General features: G+C 53.5%; 1 protein-coding gene across 5 annotated transcripts in view; it reads left to right on the top strand.

The window, feature by feature from the left end:
• The window catches only part of ABCA3 (ATP binding cassette subfamily A member 3), a 90,740-nt gene extending 71,798 nt beyond the window's left edge, over positions 1-18,942 (top strand). For 2 of the 5 annotated variants that reach the window (XM_073362874.2, XM_073362877.2), the window contains 5 exons: positions 3,389-3,576; positions 4,057-4,227; positions 4,652-4,839; positions 4,986-5,059; positions 6,956-18,942. In XM_073362874.2, the coding sequence (XP_073218975.1) occupies positions 3,389-3,576; positions 4,057-4,227; positions 4,652-4,839; positions 4,986-5,059; positions 6,956-7,087 (753 nt within the window). In that variant the 3' untranslated portion in view covers positions 7,088-18,942. The remainder of the gene's footprint in view (positions 1-3,388; positions 3,577-4,056; positions 4,228-4,651; positions 4,840-4,985; positions 5,060-6,955) is intronic. The other 3 variants (XR_013636411.1, XR_013636410.1, XM_073362876.2) reach the window with 3 other exon arrangements.
• The last annotated feature ends 705 nt before the right edge of the window (positions 18,943-19,647 follow it).

Raw genomic sequence — 19,647 nt, 5'->3', positions numbered from 1 at the left:
CTGCCACCACCAAGTGTTTTAAACAAAGAACAGGGGAAGAGCTCACTTGGAGACGTCTTCCCCCAAAATATCACCTCAAGCCCTACACACCCCTTTCCTGGGAAAGGCTTGATAAGAATCCTCGCCAATTTGTACGGGTGAACACAGACCCAAACCCTTGGATCTAAAGAACAATGAAAAATCAATCCGGTTCTTAAAAGAAGAATTTTAATTAAAAGAACCACTTCTGTAAAATCAGGATGGTAAATACCTTACAGGGTAATCAGATTCTAAACATAGAGAATCCCTCTAGGCAAAACCTTAAGTTACAAAAAGACACAAAAACAGGAATATACATTCCATCCAGGACAGCTTATTTTACCAGCCACTAAACGAAAGGAAATCTAATGCATTTCTAGCTAGATTGCTTACTAACTTAACAGGAGTTGTAAGGCTGCATTCCTGATCTGTTCCCTGCAAAAGCATCACACAGACAGAGAAACCCTTTGTTCCCCCCCCTCCAGCTTTTAAAGTATCTTGTCCCCTCATTGGTCATTTTGGGTCAGATGCCAGCGAGGTTATCTTAGCTTCTTAACCCTTTACAGGTGAAAGGGTTTAGCTTCTGGCCAGGAGGGATTTTATAGCACTGTATACAGAAAGGTGGTTACCCTTCCCTTTATATTTATGACAGATGTCCAGTTTGTGGGAACAGAGGATCAGCAGGCAAAGGCCCTCTCCTCAGGGCGGAGCTCCCAAAGGCTGTGCTCTGGCATTACCAGAGGTGGGGAATTTGCATTCCCCTCCCCCTAGACCTCCCAGGAAATCCACGTCAAAAGTCCATTCTCTTCTGGCATGTTCATTGTAGTCCTTATGTCCTCCAATCAGGCCTTACATCCCATCTCCCCCTCAAGGGTACAGACAGTCCTGGCCCACAATAATCAATAAACTGCATTTAGTGCAATGGATCCCAAGTTACCTGAAAAACCTTGCTGAATTAAGTTCAAGGGTACTACAGGAAGTTGCCATATCTGTCACAATTTCTATTTAAAAGAATGGTGGGTACTCAATGGAGTTGTAAGGCAACAACACATTCAATAAACCTAGTTACAGGAAATGTTTCACGTAATGTATAATTAGCTGGTTGAACTCATTGCTACACAATGAGATTTTAGCATGATTCAAACAAGTATTAGACCTTTTATGGCTAATGAGAACATCTGCAGTTAGATTCAAGAGGGTTAAAATTATTCAGAAGGGATCGAAGCCCTGATACCTTATGGGACAACGTAGTTACTAACTGATGGGGAATCGATGAGAAACACCCCTATGGGTAGGCTGTTCCATCATGTTTCTTTACCTTCCTCTGAAGTAGCTGGTGCTGACCGCTGTGAGACAGACTACTGGACCTCTAGTCCCTAAATGGGATGAGCTGGCCTTTGTCTGTCCATCTTGGTTGGCTTTCAGGAAATGTTAGTGAGGAAATGGTGTCAGCCAAAGCAGCAGTGTTTCTCTTGTTCACTAAGCATCTGGTAGCCGTGAAGAGAATCCTGAGAATGGGCCATGATCATTTAGGTTCCGACACGTCGGTGGGTGGATGCCAATACATGGTACTGCTGCTCCAGGCACGTTAACAATTCCTTCCCCAAGACAATCCACCTTGACGTTGGGGATCGCTTTTGAGGGCTCTCCTCGAATCCTGACAAAGTTCCAGTGAGGTTTTCTGTCCTGTCCCTTTCCCCACGTACGTTAGTTCTTCTCCCTGTCTCTCACCCCCAGCAGCCCCTCTTTGGGAAGCAGCAGACACAAGGGAGCACAGCACCCTCTGCACAGACACTGAATCTGTAGGGCCAGCTGCGGAATAAAACTGGCTAGGAGCTTGCGATCTTGTTTCTGTCACTCTGAAGCCGGTGTCGCAGCTAGGTGTTCATATCTCTGGGCTCTGGTTTGCAGATGGTGTTGATTTGGGAGAGGGAACACAGAGTTAAGACCTGAAAAGCTAGCCAGCAGAAACTAATGCTGGGGATCAGGCCATAGGAGTCTGGTGCAAATGTCACTCTTGCAAGTGAGGATCTGGGGAGCAAGATACCAGATGTTCTGTACAGAGAGTAACTTTGCATGGTGCCCACTTGAGCTCTCTGAGTGACCAGTTTCTCCTCTTGCTTATTGCCAGGCAGTACATAGAGCAGGGGTGGGCAAACTTTTTGGGCTGAGGGCCACAAATTGTATGCAGGACTGGGGCAGGGGCTTGGGGTGCAGGGTGTGGGAGGGGGTGCAGTGTGCAGGAATGGGCTCAGGGCAAGGGTTTGGGGCAGAGGAGGGGTGTGGGATGTATGAGGGAGCTCAGGGAAGGGGGTTGGGGTGCAGGGTGTGGCGAGGGCTCAGGGCAGGGAGTTGGGGTGCAGGAGGAGTGCAGGGTGTAGCAGGGCGCTTAGAGCAGGGGATTGGGGTGCGGGCTGCAGCAGGGAACTCAGGGCAGGGGGTTGAGGTGCAAGAGGGGTGCAAGGTGCAGGCAGGGAGTTGGGGGGCGGGATGCAGGAGGGGTTAGGCAAGCGGCACCAGGCTGGAGCCCGAAAGTGGCTCTGGGGTGGCAGCAGCACACACCAGGGCCAGGGCAGGCTCCCTGCCTGCCCTTGCCCCATACTGCACTGCTCCACTCTGGGAAGCGGCTGGCACCACGGTCCTGTGCGGCCCCTGGCGGGGGGGCACAGGGCTCCATGTGCTGCTCTTGCTGCGCCTCCAGGTACCTCCCCCGAAGCTCCCATTGGCTGCGGTTCCCTGTTCCTAGCCAATGGGAGCTGCGGGGGCGGTGCCTGAAGGCAAGGGCAATGCACGGAGCCCTCTGCCTGCCCCTTCCTCCCCCCCCCTCCCCCCAGGCTGCAGGGACGTGGTGCCAGCTGCTTCTGAGAGCAGCGTGGGGCCTGACGGGCTGGATCCGGCTCACGGGCCGTAGTTTCCCCACCCCTGACATAGTGTAGCTTTCTTTCCTGGTAGCCACAGCCAGCTGAATTGAGCCACACACAGAGGATCTGAATAGAGTAGTACGGTGTTATCAGACTAGCAGTTCAGGAAGCTTGTGTAGGAATTGGCAAGCACCAGCCACCCGTGCTCTGGTTAGCTAGCCATCCTACGTAGCTAGCAGCTCTGTGGCTTCTCATGACTCATTATCCTACAGGCTGGTTAGAAGATCTTTTAGTCATAAGGCCCTTTCAGACGGGGGTGTCTGTCTGTCTGGAGACCCAGTACATTCAGGGCTGTTGTGGTCTAAATCTACCCACCGATGTAACTAATGTAAAACAATTAGTATTGGAAGGAGTCTTTGTGGCAAGAACAAAGCTCCTCCTGCTGGTGATCTCAGTGAAATCAGCCCCTCGCTCTTGGCTTATTTTTTTTGGCCTGCCTTTGCTCCAAGGTCCAGCAGCGGATTGGCTACTGCCCTCAGTTTGATGCCCTGTTGGATCACATGACGGGGCGGGAGACACTGAGCTTGTATGCCCGGCTTCGGGGGATTCCCGAGCGCTACATCGGCAGCTGCGTGGAGAACATGTTGCGAGGGCTGCTCTTGGAGCCCCACGCGGACAAGCTAGTGAGGTCCTACAGGTGAGACGGAGACCCGGAGGCCTTCTGTGCCCAGACATGGCTCTGTGGGTGGGATTGGAAACCTGAGTGCCCGCGGGAGCCTGGCCGAGTGGCTAAAGCTCAGGGCTGGGAATCAGAAGAGCTAAGACCTAGTCCCAACTCTGCCACAGGCTTGCTGAGAGGTTTTGGCCAGCCTCCCTGTCTCTGCCTGGGCTTCGCCATCTGTCAAATGGAGAAACTTTCCCTGCCTGAAGGGACTGTGCAGGTAAATGCACCACAGGGCACTGAGGTTGTGCGAACTATTACCTTTTATAGCTGGGGGGGAATGGTTCGAGGAGATGCCCCAGCTTCCCTCCTGGGGACTGCAGCCCCAGGTTTGTCCCCACCCAGGCATAGCCCAGACAGCTCGGCATCCCAGAGAGCTGTGCACAATGCTCTCCCAGCCTAGCTCTCCCAGAGCTAGTTTAAAATTTGCCTCTCTTGTCGGTCCCTCCCTTGCAGCGGAGGCAACAAGCGGAAGCTGAGCGCTGGCGTTGCCCTGATCGGCGGGCCTCCAGTGATCTTCATGGATGAGCCCTCCACTGGCATGGACCCTGTGGCCCGGCGCCTGCTCTGGGATGCCGTGACCAGGACACGAGAATGCGGGAAATCCATCATCATCACCTCCCACAGGTGCCTGGTGCCCCTTTCCTTCCTGGGCTCCAGTGGGGAGAGGGAGGAGGAGGAAGTGGGGGGTGTGGAGGGGAAGGAGCGGGGCTGGCTGGTTGTGAGGTTCCCTGCAATGGACTAGCCCTTGCTCCCTGTATCCCAAAGCACCCAGCTGTGTTGCACGGGCAAGTGTTCGTGGCACCTGCTGAATGACTATTGCAATGGTAGCAGTGCGCAGTCCTTCGCAGTGTAACCCACTCAGCTCTGTCCACGGCATCTGGCCTGCGGAGCAGGGGCAGGGACAGGGGAGCTGGCATCCCACCTCCCACGTGGGTGAAGAGCAGGTTCCCGTGCCTGGCCCCAGTCCCAGGCAGCAGCACCCCCGGATGTTCCAGCATCGTCACTTCTGGGTCGCCTCCTTTCCATGGCTCTGTTCTCCTCCCTGCAGCATGGAAGAATGCGAGGCCTTGTGCACCAGGCTGGCCATCATGGTGAACGGGCAGTTCAAATGTCTGGGCAGCCCCCAGCACCTGAAGAGCAAGTTCGGCAGCGGATACACCCTGCTGGCAAAAACCAGGGCCGAGGAGGAGGGCGACATGCAGGTGTTCAAGGCCTTTGTGGAGAAGATGTTTCCAGGTACAGCCCCTCACTGGGACGTGGCCCCCGTTCATGCTGGGGAGCCCTAGGGGTGGGGCTTGGCAGCGCGCCCTGTTTGCACCCCTGCATGCGCATGTCGCCTGCAGTCTCCTAACTCAGCGCTAACCTCTGCTTGTCTCCCCCAGGGAGCGTCCTGAAGCACGAGCACCAAGGCATGGTCCATTATCACTTGACCAACAAGAACCTCAGCTGGGCACAGGTGAGGGCAGGCCAGAGGCTGCTAGCATCTGTCCCAGGCCAACCCGGGCTTCTCCCTTTCCATAGCAGACACAAGAGGCACTGGAGCGAAGCAGGGAGTGAATGGAGGGACTTGGATGCCCCTGGTCATTTGGTTGCCGTTCCAGCTGGGATTATCCATCCGTTCCAGCTGGGCTTTGCTTTAACATGCATGTCCACCAGGCCACTGATGTTCGTTTACTGGTGTCTGTTTAAAGAGACACTGTCTGTTTGAAATCCAGGCCATCAGAAGTCACTGATTTAAAAATAGCTTCAGCTCCTCTCCCTGCCCCTACTCTCCATGCTCATCTTTCTGGCTTTCCCTCTCACCGGTTGTGTTTTAAGCTGATTTTTGTCCCAGAGCAGATGGGTAACTGGAGGGGGCACTATTTCAGAAGGGCTTCAAATCTCCCTAGAATAGTTAGGAACGAGTCAGTGGTGTCCCCCACCCAACTCAGTGCTGTGACAAAGCTGCTACAATAAAGAAATACCAGTGTATGTGGGTGCGGCCAAAGGCTCTGCTAGCGTTGGGCCGGGCGTTAGCGGCTGGACTCTGGGTGCCCGCAGCGGTTGTACCATCCCCCTTGAGCAGCGCTGAGAGCTTGTGGGTGATCACAGCCTTTGGCTCTCAGCCCAGTAGGTGCCATGGCTGGGGCAGCTCGCCCTGACTGAGTGTCTCTGGAACTGATTTTTCCTCCTTGGCTTGGGCAAAATGTCTCCCTTTTTGGGGGCTTTCAGATTTCTTTTGGCAAAAATGATTGCCCCAGAAACAGCCAAGCCAGCCTGGCTGGGCTGGGGGTTGCTGAGCGCTGCAGCTCCGAGGGAGCTCTGCTGCGGGCGGGGCATCCCCAAATGCCTTGGAGTGACTCGCCCTGCTGCCCACGCCCCCTGCTGGTCCTGCGCATGGAAACGTCTGCTTCAGTGTAGCTGACTGTCCTGGGTGAGAAGTGCTTCCCCCGTCCCTCTCTTAGCTCTCGCTGCCACTTGTCTCCCCTTCCCCTAACCCTCGTCCCTGGGCACTGTGTCCCCCTTCATCTCCTCTCACCTGGCCTGTTGCAGCTCCCAGGTCCAGCACATCGAAGGCTCCTGGAAGCATGACTGTGTCGCATACACCCATTGCCCCGCCCCCATTTCTCTTCCCTCTGCTCCTGTTTGCCTTGGACTTGCCACCAACCTAGCCAGATGTCTCTGCTACTGGTGTGAGAGCCGCCTTCTTTGCAGCTCTCCATCTGGAACAGTCTCAGTCATGCTGACTCTCTGTCTTGTCAATCTTATCTGAGAGCCTCTGTTCCCCCTTCCCCCTCGCTCTGACTCTCTCCTGTCTTCCTGAGCCGCTTGCTGAGCTCAAAAGCGCTGTGGGATGCAGTTTGCAGGGGCTGCGCCGTGCAGATTGTCCTGGCCTGAGCCGCTTGCCTTGGGTTTCAGTGAGCTGTGCAACCCAGTTATTTCCAGCCCAGGAACGTGTTCTTTAAAGAGGCAGACTCTTCATGAAACACCCTCCACCTTGAGCCCCAGCAACCCCCCTGCCAGGTCAGGACAGTCAGCCCCAGCTCCTGTGGAAACCCCTCCACTCCTGCCATTTGACCAGCAGGTGCTACCACAAGCAAGGTTCTCCTCCCGCGACCCCTGTCAGAGTGCAGCGGTGCCTGGAGCTGGTGCTGTGCCACGGGATACATGCCACCCTTACTGGGGCTCCTGGGCATCCCTGCAAGTTAGGAACCAAGCCTGCAAAGTGAACTCCCAGCCCTGCACCCAGGTACTTAGGCAAGGCTTGTGTAGATAGAGATCCCTGATCTGACCTCTCATAATGCAGTCCAGAGAGTCCCACCCCCAAACCCAACCACGTGGAGTCACCCGGCCTCTTGTGCCTTCCCCTCAGGTCTTCGGGGCGCTGGAGAGAGCCAAAGAGAAGTTCCACATGGAGGATTATTCTGTCAGCCAGATCTCCCTGGAGCAGGTCTTCATGAGCTTCACCCGCTTCCAGCACTGCACAGAGGAGCGAGGGAAATGAACAGAGACCCACCGGCCCCCCTCCTGGACTGACGTGCTGCCTATACATAGTATATATAGAGACAGTAATTTATATTATCAGCGTGTCTTAAATATGTATAAATGTCAGAAAGCTTTGACCAGGGTGTGTTGGGGTGGGGGGAGGAGGCATCCTGTCTGCTCCTCAGTGCAGGGGTCACAAGGAGCATGGGATGGGGGGTGTGCAAAGCACAGGCGGTGAAGAAGGTCTCCAACTTCTGCCTTTTGGGGAAACTTCAGAATTTTACTCCCCCCTTCCCATCTTTAAACCAGCCGAAGAGAGGACGGTGCTCAGCGACGGGGGAGCAGCCCAGGGAACTACCGAGCCACTGGAGTCCAGGGTTCATCTCTACACCACGGCTGCTCTGCTCCATCGAAGGGGGGAATCCTTGTATCGAATGATCGGGGGCGGGTGTCCTTGTCACCGATCCTTGCACGCGTCTGTGTGGGGCGCTGGCACCCCAGCTGAGTGTGAGAGACCGTCACTGCTCAGCGATCCATAGACACGGCATCAAAATGCAGGGGAAGGGGGCACCAGCACAGAGGTGGGCACCTGATCCTGCTCTTTGCAGTTGCAGGCAGAGTCTCTCTGGCTTTACAAGGAGCAGGAGCAGGCCCCGTGCATCCTTCTGGAGAGCTGCTTCGTTCCATGTTGGCAGCAGCATGAGACAGGTTTGTGTCGTAGCTGAGAACAGGAGGAACTCTCCCGACACCTTTCCAGAGGGTCCCCTCATCAACGTGCCACATCCCTGCACATGCCTCATCCACCCAGAAATGCACTGGCATAAGGACCTGGCTTTGGGACCCACGCATGTCGAAATGTATTCCGTCAGGGCTTGCTGGGATCTAAGGGGATGCTGTCACGTAGCTTAGAGCCAGCACTTCACTTGCGTCGTTGGGATCTGTTGGGGATTATCCTCCAGGGGAGCCCTTGGTGTTTAGATGGAAAGAAGCCACTGTTCATGCGCCAGGCCCTGCCAATGAATCTTCCGTCCATTCCGCCCCCGGGTGGGGCGGCCAGTGGCTGCTAAGGGGGATGGAGCTGTTCACTCTCTCTTTAAGCCTCCTAACAGCCTGTCCTGTTCTGACTTGACACCGGGGAGAGCTGCGTTCCATACTGAGCTGGGCTGCAGCGATCGCATGCTGTCCTGGCGCACAGCCGTCAGTACGAGGCGTGCTCTGTGTTGGGAGGATGTGAGACCCCCGCTGCCCAGGGAGCAGCTATCAGATACAACAGTCGCCCCCTTCAGAGACCATCCTGCCTGCTAACAAGGGAAGGAGCCATGCCGGCATGCGCTCACAGGTGCTCTGAGTTCACTGTATGGCCTGCACTTACATCCTTCACGGCCAGCGTTTAACAACTGTTCTGGGCTTCCAGGGTTAAACACCCGCCATGCCCAGCACTGGGGCCGCAGCCCGTGTAGAGCGAGCACTTGTGTTCTAGAGGGGCACCCTAGAGAGCGATCTGTGGGCACAACTCGTGGGTGATGCGCTGCAGAGCTGTCCGGGAAGGGTTGGCTCTGGAGCTGTAGTATAGACCCTGTGGGTGTGGCTGGAGAGAACCTTCCCTGACGCATGGTCCAGACCAAGGCAGTGAAATTATATTCCCATCTGTCTGTGTCCCCTCCCCCAGTGCACACGCCCCACAGAGTAAATTCTGGGGGTGCAGGTAGACTGTCCCAGTAAGGACTTAGTGTGGAACAAGGGAACCCTGGTGATCCTATTCAGTAGGCTCCAGGCCACCCCAGATCCCACCCTGAGGTCAGCATGGGCCTGTCTGTGCCAACGGGCACAGCATTTGCCTGTCGGACTTGCACAGCACCTGCTGCAACGAGCATCAGCTCAGCACTGAGCCCTGCGTATGCTGCCAGCTAGCTCACCAAAAACCACCCCGAGAGGCCAGGGACATGCCACTGAAAGGGGAAAAAGCTCCTCCTCCGCCCCCTGAAAGGCTGCCTGTTGGTGGAAGACCCCGTGTCGTGGTTCCCAACCTGCGGCACGGTGTGATCTTCAGTGGAACCTCCATGCAGAGCGCCCTCTGGGGTACAGGGCACGGCTGATCTCTGTGGTGAGCTGAGGCAGTATCCCATTCCCTCCAAGGGAAGCCAGGTTCTGGCTCGTTCAGATCCACATGCTGATCGTAACTGGTGTGAGTCTGGCCTCTACATAGCGCCCAGACAGGGCACGGCGTTTGGTGGTCAAGGAATAGCCACATCCCTGCCCTGAAGAGCTTACAGTCTAAATGGCAGAAGGGACGGAGGCAAACCGAGGGCTGGGAGAAGGAGGTGGGATTCCCTGGACCGGTTCATGGGGTTGCCATGCAAGACTACATGCTTTTAGTTCCTTCAGTGTTTTTTTTTTTTTTACAATGGGCTGCCCTGGCGTAGTGAATCCAAACACCCTGGCTGCAGGGCTTCCGATAGGAGCCCAGATTGGTCTGACACCAGTGCTTCTAATAGAGGGGCAGTGTGGGGCCCTCTCCCTGCTCTCTCCCAAAGGCACTCCATGGAGGTGGGTGACCTCTGGATCCAAATATGTCCTGTCTGGGACCCCTCTCCACTCAGCCTTGCCTTGGTACCTCCCTAGCAATGGCAAACTGCCCCCACAGCGGGCACCATTGCGCTCCCTGCGCAGCTTGCATGTCCCTCACCCTGCCGTGGGCCCGATCCTGCAGCGTGCCGTGGAAGTGACCAGTGTCAGCGGGCGGGATCGGGCTCTCCGGCTTGCAGAGCTGTCCCTGTGTAGAAGCGCCAGCTGAAGAGGCTGCGGGAGCAGCTGGTGATATGTCTGGGGTGTCTCGGTTCTCTCTCCTTTGCCTATATCCCAGTCTGATTCCCATGCTGGTGACTAGCTCCGTCTGTCTGACTGCTCCATGATCAGGGCAGAGCTGAGATATTGCACTATAGCTACACACACAATTGCACATAAGGAACTAATATTTAGGGGTGGGGTGCAGATTCCGTTTGAGTGGTCATGTCATTGGGGAGGTTTAACTTTTTTTCCTGTAACCAGCCCCTTTTCTGTTCCATTCCCCCTAATGTTACTACGGTGGTGCACCATGTTACTGTACTAAGAATGGCTCTGGCTCTTCACTGGGGCACGTGTCAGTTTTATTATTCACTCGCCAGGAGTGCGCACAAGGGCTCGGGTGCCTGGGAAGTGGGGAAGCTTTGGACCCATCAAACCCTGGGGGTGCTGAGCACATGTAGTAGATTCAGTGAATCGGCAGCTCTCACTACCAAAGGCCAGTCCTGCTCCCGCTTGAACCTGACTGCAATGGCAGTATCAATGGGAGCTGGTGCTAAGGGATCCATGGGCTGGGAGGCCTGGATACCCCAAAGTCCTTATGTTGATACAGCAAACGGTGGGCACCTGCCCAGTCAGGTGCTGGGCGATCCAGCTGTCCTGCGTTGTACAACCGCTAAGCAGGAAGGGCCCCATCCTGCTCCTCTTGAAGTCCATGGGAAAACTTGAGTGGAAGCTGGATCAGGCCAGGAAAGAATGTTTCCCAGTGGCTGGTTGATTACTGCTGGTGTGGACAGGAACCCATGTGTGTTTTTGTGATTAACCCTTGCCCTGCTGGAGTAAACTGCTTGTTTTATTCTCCGACCCCACTCCCAAAAATCCCTGGGGCTGTCCCAAATTCTGTGGGACAACAGGGGGCAAAGATGTGATTACAGTGTGGTGTCTGACATTGCAGTGTGTGTCTGTGACAGGCAGCTTTCCCGTGCAAGCTTTACAGGTTTCAGACTAAAGATCTTTGCTTTTTGCCTTGGCACTGTCCCTAAACCCCCAATGCTGTGACATGGCTGAGAGGGGACTCTGAAGTGGCTGCTGTCTACAGTGGCAGCAAATTGTCACTGCAACTGTGTAGGGGAAATCTCTGGCCTGGCTAAGCAGCAGTTCTGCATAGAAAGACCTGGGGATTACAGTGGATGAAAAGCTGGATACGAGTGAGCAGTGTGCCCTTGTTGCCAAGAAGGCCAACGGCATATTGGGCTGCATTAGTAGGAGCATTGCCAGCAGATCGCGGGAAGTGATTATTCCCCTCTATTCGGCACTGGTGACGCCACACCTGCAGTATTGCATCCAGTTTTGGGCCCCCCACTACAGAAAGGATGTGGACAAATTGGAGAGAGTCCAGCGGAGGGTAAGGAAAATGATCTGGGGGCTGGGGCACATGACTTACAAGGAGAGGCTGAGGGAACTGGGCTTGTTTAGTTTGCAGAAGAGAAGAGTGAGGGGGGATTTGAGAGCAGCCTTCAATTACCTGAAAGGGGGTTCCAAAGAGGATGGAGCTCAACTGTTCTCAGGGGTGGCAGATGACAGAACAAGGAGCAATGGTCTCAAATTGCAGTGCAGGAGGTCTAGGTTGGATATTAGGAAACACTATTTCACTAAGAGGGTGGTGAAGCACCGGAATGGGTTACCTAGGGAGGTGGTGGAATCTCCATCCTTAGAGGTTTTTAAGGTCAGGCTTGACAAAGCCCTGGCTGGGATGATTTAGTTGGTGTTGGTCCTGCTTTGAGCAGGGGGTTGGACTAGATGACCTCCTGAGGTCTCTTCCAACCCTAATTTATGATTCTAGGGGCATTTTCTCTGACCTGTCAGCGCCTGTTGGCTAAGAAATTGTCAGGATCCTGGTGACCCCATGCATTTGTTGCAAATACAGGATTCATTGGCTTCATGTGGGGCTGACTTGCCACAAAATCAGATTCTAAAGCCTACGTTATTGAAAAGTCTCCATAGTGTAAGCTAGAGCACCAGCTGGATTTGGGAGTGGAATCCTGCCCTGATTGCAGTCAATGGCAAAACTTCAGTGGGGTGCGATTTCAACCAAAGAGAACATACGTGCAAGGCCTGGCTTCAGCAGGTTGGGGTCTGTGTACCCCAGCACTCTCCTTTCCATTTCAATTTGCTCTTGGTTTGTGCTTTGCATCAAACCTACCTTGCTTGCTCTTGGAAGTGTCTCTGATGTGCTTTGAGTTTTAACCGCCTCCCCATCTGCAGCAAGAAAGCTCCACACAGCAATTCTGCCCTTCATAGTTCAAGGAACTGGATCTCCCTTTTTCAATCCTTTTGAATCATGTTTGCCCAGTGCAATAAATACCCCCGCTCCTCCCTTTTTTTGCAAAACACAGACCTGGAGCCTGAGCACTTGCTTCGTGCCCACAGCGTGACCTGCAGGCCGTAGCTGTTACCTGTGTGTAGGAGCGTGTGTGTTGGGTCTGTTTCTGGAAGGCAATTTTCCCAAGCTTGTCAGCTCAGCTCCCTCCAGCCCAGGAGTGGAACTGGAACTGAACCTGAACCCTAATTTTGTCCTGCCTGCTGAACTGGAACCGACCTGGAAAAAAAGTTAGGTTACCAGTTAAAATAAAGGTTTGGCATGTTTTTAAGCTCAATGTTTGAATAAATGGCTGTGATCTTATTTTCGTTACAAAACCAAACCACCCCCAGGCATGTGAGTGCTGAGGATCCGTTCTCAGCAGAACGTTGCCTTCGAGTCAGTGCTTGGAATGGTCAGCCCCTGGTGCCGTCACGATTTCTCCTGCTTATTTAAGAACGCCCCCTGATTCTGCAGAGGCTTATGGCTGGGCTTAATTTGAGGCAGGGTGTGCAGCCTCCCAGAGGTCAGTGGATCTGCTCACAGTGCATAGGGTTAAGCAGAGCTCCAGAGGTCTCTGGAGCATTGAGCCCAACTATAATAACGGGATCCAATGCCAGGAGCTAAGCCTACTGCAGCTTGAGTTAGCCCCAGAGCTGGAACTGGTGCCTCTCTCTGCTGTATGTCTTGCCACCACCCGCTGTTTCTCAGCACTCAGATGCCCAGTTTCCATGTGTCTGTTTCCTGCCTGTGGCATTCTCTGCGTTTGTTGATTTTGATCTGGTTTTGTATTGGTTTGCTTGAAACCAATCTACTGTAAAGAGGAGGCGAGCGGTAGTGGTGAGAGGGAGGCGTTGACGTGAGACCATGTCATGTGCTAAGGCTTGTTGCTCTTGGATGGCCATGTGCGTGCCAGTCGGCTGCAGCGGTGAAGCTTGTCCCATCTTAGAAATCAACTGGATTTTCCTACCAGTGCCACCTCCCATTATTTGCCTGTAAAGAGCAACTCCCAGGGTGAACAGCTGGGCGGTGTTGTTGGTTGTCCGCCTGCCAGCCAGAAAGTGTGGAAGCGGGGAGTTTTAGTGACTCAGGCCCGGTCTACACTACACAGGTAAGTTGATGTAAGGCAGCTTATATCAACCTAATTATGTAAGTGCCCTACTACACTGACATAACTCCACCTCCACAAGAGACGTAGGGCTTATGGCGGTGTAGCTAGGGCGACTAGACACTGCCTTACTTACAGGGGCTGTTGGCTGTCATTCTTGTCAATTTCACGGGTCCCTGCTGGAGCTGTGAAATTGACAAGAAAGGCTAGTAAGTTCCCTGTTGTCAATCTTTCACCCGGCTCACAACTCAGGCTGTCACCCTGGGGTGGGTGGGAGGCTCCAGCTAGAGCCCTGCTCCCCTCAGATTCCCCGCTGGGAGCCTGGCTGCCACCTGGGCTCCAGGTGCAGAGCTCCCTGCCAGGAGCCAAGTAGCTGCCAGGCAGTGGGGAGCTGCACACAGAGCTGAGAGCCCAGGAGCTAGCAGCCCCCCATGCTGCCCTTTTTAAGTGGGTGGAAGAATTCCTAGTGAGGACACGCACCAGCCCCAGAAGGAGAGCAGTGTGGATGTGAAAACCCACAGTAATTGCTGCAGTGACTGTAACTTACGTCTGTGATGTAGAAGTGTCCTCAGTGTCGGTGTGTTCTGATGGGGGTAGCGTGAGCACTCAGTGACCTCAGGTGCAATCCCCCTCCCCAGCCCAAGGTGCCCTGGAGAGGATTTGGGCCACGGGGTCTGCATTGGATAATTAGTGGGAAGGGGGTTGACTGACACTGGATTTGTATCAAGGAATCATTTCATTGACTGAATCAAAGTGCAGATTTGGGTGTGAGAAAATAGGGAAACAAAATGCTCCCCACTTGCCTCTCCTGTTGGCTCATTATGTGTGTTAGAGCCGTAGCCAGAGCCCCTGTCTGCACTCAGTCTTCTGGTGCTGTCACTGCACAGGGGGACCCAGTCCCTTCCCCCGGAGCTAACAGGCTCAATGGACCAGCCCCACACAGTGGGAGGGGAATTGGAGGTGTAACGAGGTGACTCAACAGGGCCAGGACCTTACAGCAGGTCATAGGCAGAGCAGGGTCTAGAGTCCAGCTCTTGAGGCTGTAACTGACTGGTGTGAGGTCTCTTCCAAAGGCAAACATCTGCTAAGCTGAACCACGGGGTTCCCCTCTGCTAGGTGGCTTTGCCTCCACAAACCACTTTGGCTCATGGCTGCAGGGGACCCTCCGAGGCATCGGCCTCTTATTCCACAGCCTGATTCCTCCCCATCACAGAGCCCCCTGTGTGCCAGCCCACAGCATTTGGCTTGCACTGGGGGCAGTTAGAGCTTCCCCATGGTGTCCCTTACGGCGGGCTCTGCCATATGGAGCCTCACTCATGCTGCTCAGAGCACTCGCCAACACGCTGGTGGCCCTGGGAGAGCCCAGCAAGGGGGATTGTGGCTGCATAGAGCAGGCTGGTGGGGAGCCAGCACCCCTCAGTCAGCCCGTAGGGCACTGGCATTTTCCAGTCACTCAGCTAGCGCCACACTTGGGGGCTGGCCTGGCCCATCTAGTACTTTGCATTGCCAGGGCCTGCCAGCCAAGGGCTGCTGAGCGCATTACCCAGCGGGGGAGCCTGGGCCATAGCAAAGGGAACAGAACTCAGGGGTCCTGCCTACCAGCCCCCCCTGCACTAATCACTAGGCAGCACTGTCCCTGGGCACAGAGGGTGTGTACATGAGTGTGTGATGGCTGCAGCCTCCCCAGGGGTACGTTCTGCCATTGGGCTACGCACCCTTGGGTTGTGCAGTCACCAGCCTATTCTCAGGCCTACAGCAAGGCTGTTCCCAGGCCCAGGCTGGGAATGGAGCATTGGATGGCCAAATGCACAAGGTGATGGAGAAGGGACAGTTGGTTAATGAGGTGTCTGCACGCAGGGCTGTATACACTCGGCCCTGTGGAACTTGGCCCTAGCTGGTGGGGTGCTGCTGATCTCTGCCTGGGGCCCTGGATGGCACAGTGAGGCCGGTGCTGCTCTCTGCACGGGGAGCTGGCAGGCGTGGTGGGATTGGTAGTGCTCTCTGGCTGAGTCACTGATGGGCTGCTGCTGCAGCAGCTGGCTCAGAGCAGCAGTGGGATCCCTGTGTGTCCCACCCGTTCACTTAAAGGGAAGCTGTTCTGTAAAGCCTCCGCTCAAATGCGATTGTAAGATCTGTAACATGTATCATTACATTCTGCAGCCTTGTTGCAGACTTTGTAACTTCAGTTACTGTTAGCATAGCCTTTTAAGTTTTGTAACCTTTGCAAGCTCTGCAACCTTTTCAAGTTACCACTTATATGAACTGCCAAGCTTTGTAATATCCCATCCCGCAGTCAGGGAGAGTGTGAACTAGGCAGTGTGTGTGTGTGGAAGATAAAGGGTGTGAACAAGGGAGTGTATGGGGGACTAGGAAGAGAGGAACTGCAAGGAGAAAAGAGCCAGGAGCCAGGTGTGTCTGATATAATCTGCCCTGAGAAGGCAATCACAGAGTGCTCTAAAGAAAAGATGCATGAAAGGAACAGGGACTGGGAAGGCTTCTGCAGAAGAAAAACTCAGTGTACATGACAGGAGCACCCAGTTCCAAAATAAAAGCAAGCAGCCATGCACACAAGCTGCTGCTCCTTGAGCTGCTCACCAGCCCTTGTCCGTGACCGCAGGCGGACACGCCAGATCTACCACGCTTCGGCTTCTTGGCTTCCCATGCTGTCTCCGGTAGCTCTCCGCCTGTGTAAATGTGTGGGTTCATGGGGGTATGAATGCGGTGTATAAATAAGCTCCTTCCCTTTTCTGCTGACCCAACAGTGGCATTGTAATAAAAAAAAAATACAAGTGTGACCCTAGGTGGTTTGTTTTTTTTTTAAAGGGAACAAAGGTAACATTAGTGGTGGAGAATGTGGGCAGCCACCGATAGGGTACACTAGTGGTAAGGGGCAACACGGAGTAGAGAGTGCGTGCATCGCCTGCTCCCCCTTTCTGATTTTGGACTTGATGCTGCTGTTTAGAAAGGAAAAGAGCCCCCCCAGATCCACAAAGGAGGGGAAGGTGGCAAAATTCTCCCCCCCCCCCCTTTGGCACACTCCAAGGGTGTTGACCCGTGGGTCCCAGGGGCAGTTTCATCAGGGGACACCATGGTAGATGAGGAAGATACGTACCAGAAATATTGTGAGCTTTATCATCCGGATTCAAAGACGAAGGATCGGGCAGCGGCATGGTTGTTGTGGCAAATTCGTTGTGCTTGGCAAACTGCTAAAGCTGATTATAATTCTGAGACTATGCAAGTGAAGCAGGAGTTGGAGCAGGTAAAGGCAGAAAGGGATATGTGGACGGCACAAGCGGCAGGGGCAAGTTGTCAGCAGCTAGCAATCTCCACCGTAAAGGATATGGAAAGAGCTCAACAGGCCGAAGAAGAGAGGGAACAATCTAAGGCCTGGTCTACACTATGAGTTTGTTGGATTTAGCAGCGTTAAATCAAATTAACCCTGCACCCGTCACACAACAAAGCCATTTTTTTCAACATAAAGGGCTCTTAAAACAGATTTCCGTACTCGTCCCCAATGAGGGGATTAGCGCTGAAATCGACATTGCCGTTTCAAATTAGGGTTAGTGTGGACGCAATTCGAAGGTATTGGCCTCCGGGAGCTATCCCACAGTGCACCATTGTGACCGCTCTGGACAGCACTCTGAACTCAGATGCACTGGCCAGGTGTACAGGAAAAGCCCTGGGAACTTTTGAATCTCATTTCCCATTTGGCCAGGTGAGCTCATCAGCACAGGTGACCATGCAGTCCCAGAATCGAAAAAGAGCTCCAGCATGGACCAAATGGGAGGTATTGGATCTGATCGCTGTATGAGGAGAGGAATCTGTGCTATCAGAACTACGTTCCAAAAGACAAAATGCCAAAACATTTCAAAAAAATCTGAGGCCATGAGGGACAGAGGTTACAGCAGGGATGCAACACAGTGCTGCGTGAAACTTAAGGAGCTCAGACAAGCGTCCTAGAAAACCAAAGAATCAAACAAACACTCCGGGACAGAGCCCCAGACATGCTGCTTCTACGCTGAGCTGCATGCAATTCTAGGGGGGGCCACCACCACTCCCCCACCCCTGTCCGTGGACTCCGATGATGGGGTACTCTCCACCATGCCTGAGGATTTTACAGACAGGGAAGATGAGGAGGACAAGCTTGAGGAGAGCACACAGCAACCCATTCTCCCTGACAGCCAGGATCTTTTTATCACCATGACTGAAATACCCTCCCAACCCAACGAAGCCGGAGAAGGAACCTCTGGTGAGTGAACCTTTTTAAATATAATACATGTTATAAAAGCAAGCGTTTTTTAATGATTAAGTAGCCCTGAGGACTTGAGATGCATTTGTGGCCAGTACAGCTACTGGAAAAGTCTGTTAACCTGTCTGGGGATGGAGCAGAAATCCTCCAGGGACATCTCCATGAAGCACTCCTGGAGGTACTCTAAAAGCCTTTGCAGAAGGTTTCTGGGGAGAACAGCCTTATTCCATCCTCCATGGTAGGACACTTTACCACTCCATGCTAGTAGCAAGTAATCTGATATCACTGGATGACAAAGCCTGGCAGTGTATGGTCCTGGTGTTTGCTGGCATTCAAGCAACATCCGTTCTTTATCTCTCTGTGTTATCCTCAGGAGAGTGATATCGTTCATGGTAACCTGGTTGAAATAGCGGAATTTAATTCAGAAGTAAAGCAATCATCCCAGAGAATTGGATGGGGGGGTGGGTAATTTGGTTTCTGCTACTGCACATTAACAGGAAAACCCCAGCACGAAATGGCCAACTCAACATGCTTTGCTTGGTATGGGAGAGGAGGGCGCTGCTGATTATGAAGGTTGCAGAAGCCTACAGACTATGGCTTACCATGGCCACCTGCAAGCCGAATTCTGTTGTCCGGCACTGAGTGTGTGATCTAACCCCAAAGCCACAGGCACTCAATATAAGATGCAAAATGCAACCTTGTACCAAAATCACACGTGCTATGTAATGTGAATAGCGTTGTTCACTGTGAAGGAGTATAGTCATTGTTCTGTAAAATGTATCTTCACTCCCTTTTTTTCCTCCAGCAGCCACAAATGTTTCAAGCCTCCCTCCTCTGTCCCAAAGGCTACCTCAGATAAGGCGGCGAAAAAAAACGCACACGCGATGAAATGTTCTCTGAGCTTATGCAGTCGTCCGGCACTGACAGAGCTCAGCAGAATGCGTGGAGGAACACAGTAGCAGAGTACAGGAAAGCGGCAGATGAACGTGAGGAGAGGTGGTGGCAGGAAGATCAGAGGAGGCATGAGGCAACTCTGGGGCTAATGCAGGATCAAACGGACATGCTCCGGCGTCTGGTGGAGGTTCATGAATGATAGCAGGATCACAGACTGCCACTGCAGCCCCTGTTTAACCATCCTTCCTCCTCCCCAAGTTCCATAGCTGCCTCACCCAGATGCCCAAGAATGTGTGGGGGGGGGGGCAGGCCTCCGGGCACCCAACTGCTCCACCCCAGGGTACAGCCCAAGCAAAGAAGGCTGTCATTCAAGAAGCTTTGAAGTGGCCTTTTCCTACCCTCCTCCCACACTCCACCCGGGCTACCTTGTGAGTTATCTCCTTATTTTTATAATCAGTTAATAAAGAATACATGTTTTTTAAATGATAGTGGCTTTATTTCCTTTGCAAGCAAGCTGTGTTCAAAGGGGGGAGGGTGGGTGGCTTACAGGAAATTTAGAGTCAACCAAGGGGGTGGGTTTTCATCAAGGAGAAACAAACAGAACTGTCACACCGTAGCCTGGACAGTCATGAAACTGGTTTTCAAAGCTTCTTTGATGCGCAGCGCTTCCTGCTGTGCTCTTCTAACTGCCCTGGTGTCTGGCTGCACGTATTCAGCGGCCAGGCGATTTGCCTCAACCTCCCACCCCGCCATAAACGTCTCCCCTTTACTCTCACAGAGATTGTGGAGCACACAGCAAGCAGCAATAATAATGGGAATATTGGTTTCGCTGAGGCCTGAGTGAGTCAGTAAACGGCGCCAGCGACCCTTTAAACATCCAAATGCACATTCTACCACCATTCTGCACTTGCTCAGCCTATAGTTGAATGGCTCCTTACTACTGTCCAGGGTGCTTGTGTATGGCTTCATGAGCCAGGGCATTAAGGGGTAGGCTGGGTCCCCAAGGATAACTATAGGCATTTCAACATCCCCAATGGTTATTTTCTGGTCTGGGAAGTAAATCCCTTCCTGCAGCTGTTTAAACAGACCAGAGTTCCTGAAGACACGAGCATCATGTACCTTTCCCAGCCATCCCATGTTGGTGAAATGTCCCTTGTGATCCACCAGTGCATGCAGCACCATTGAAAA

Source organism: Lepidochelys kempii, chromosome 10, assembly GCF_965140285.1.
Source record: "Lepidochelys kempii isolate rLepKem1 chromosome 10, rLepKem1.hap1, whole genome shotgun sequence".
Lineage (NCBI taxonomy): Eukaryota > Metazoa > Chordata > Testudines > Cheloniidae > Lepidochelys > Lepidochelys kempii.
This window is presented reverse-complemented; position numbering and strand designations above follow the sequence as displayed.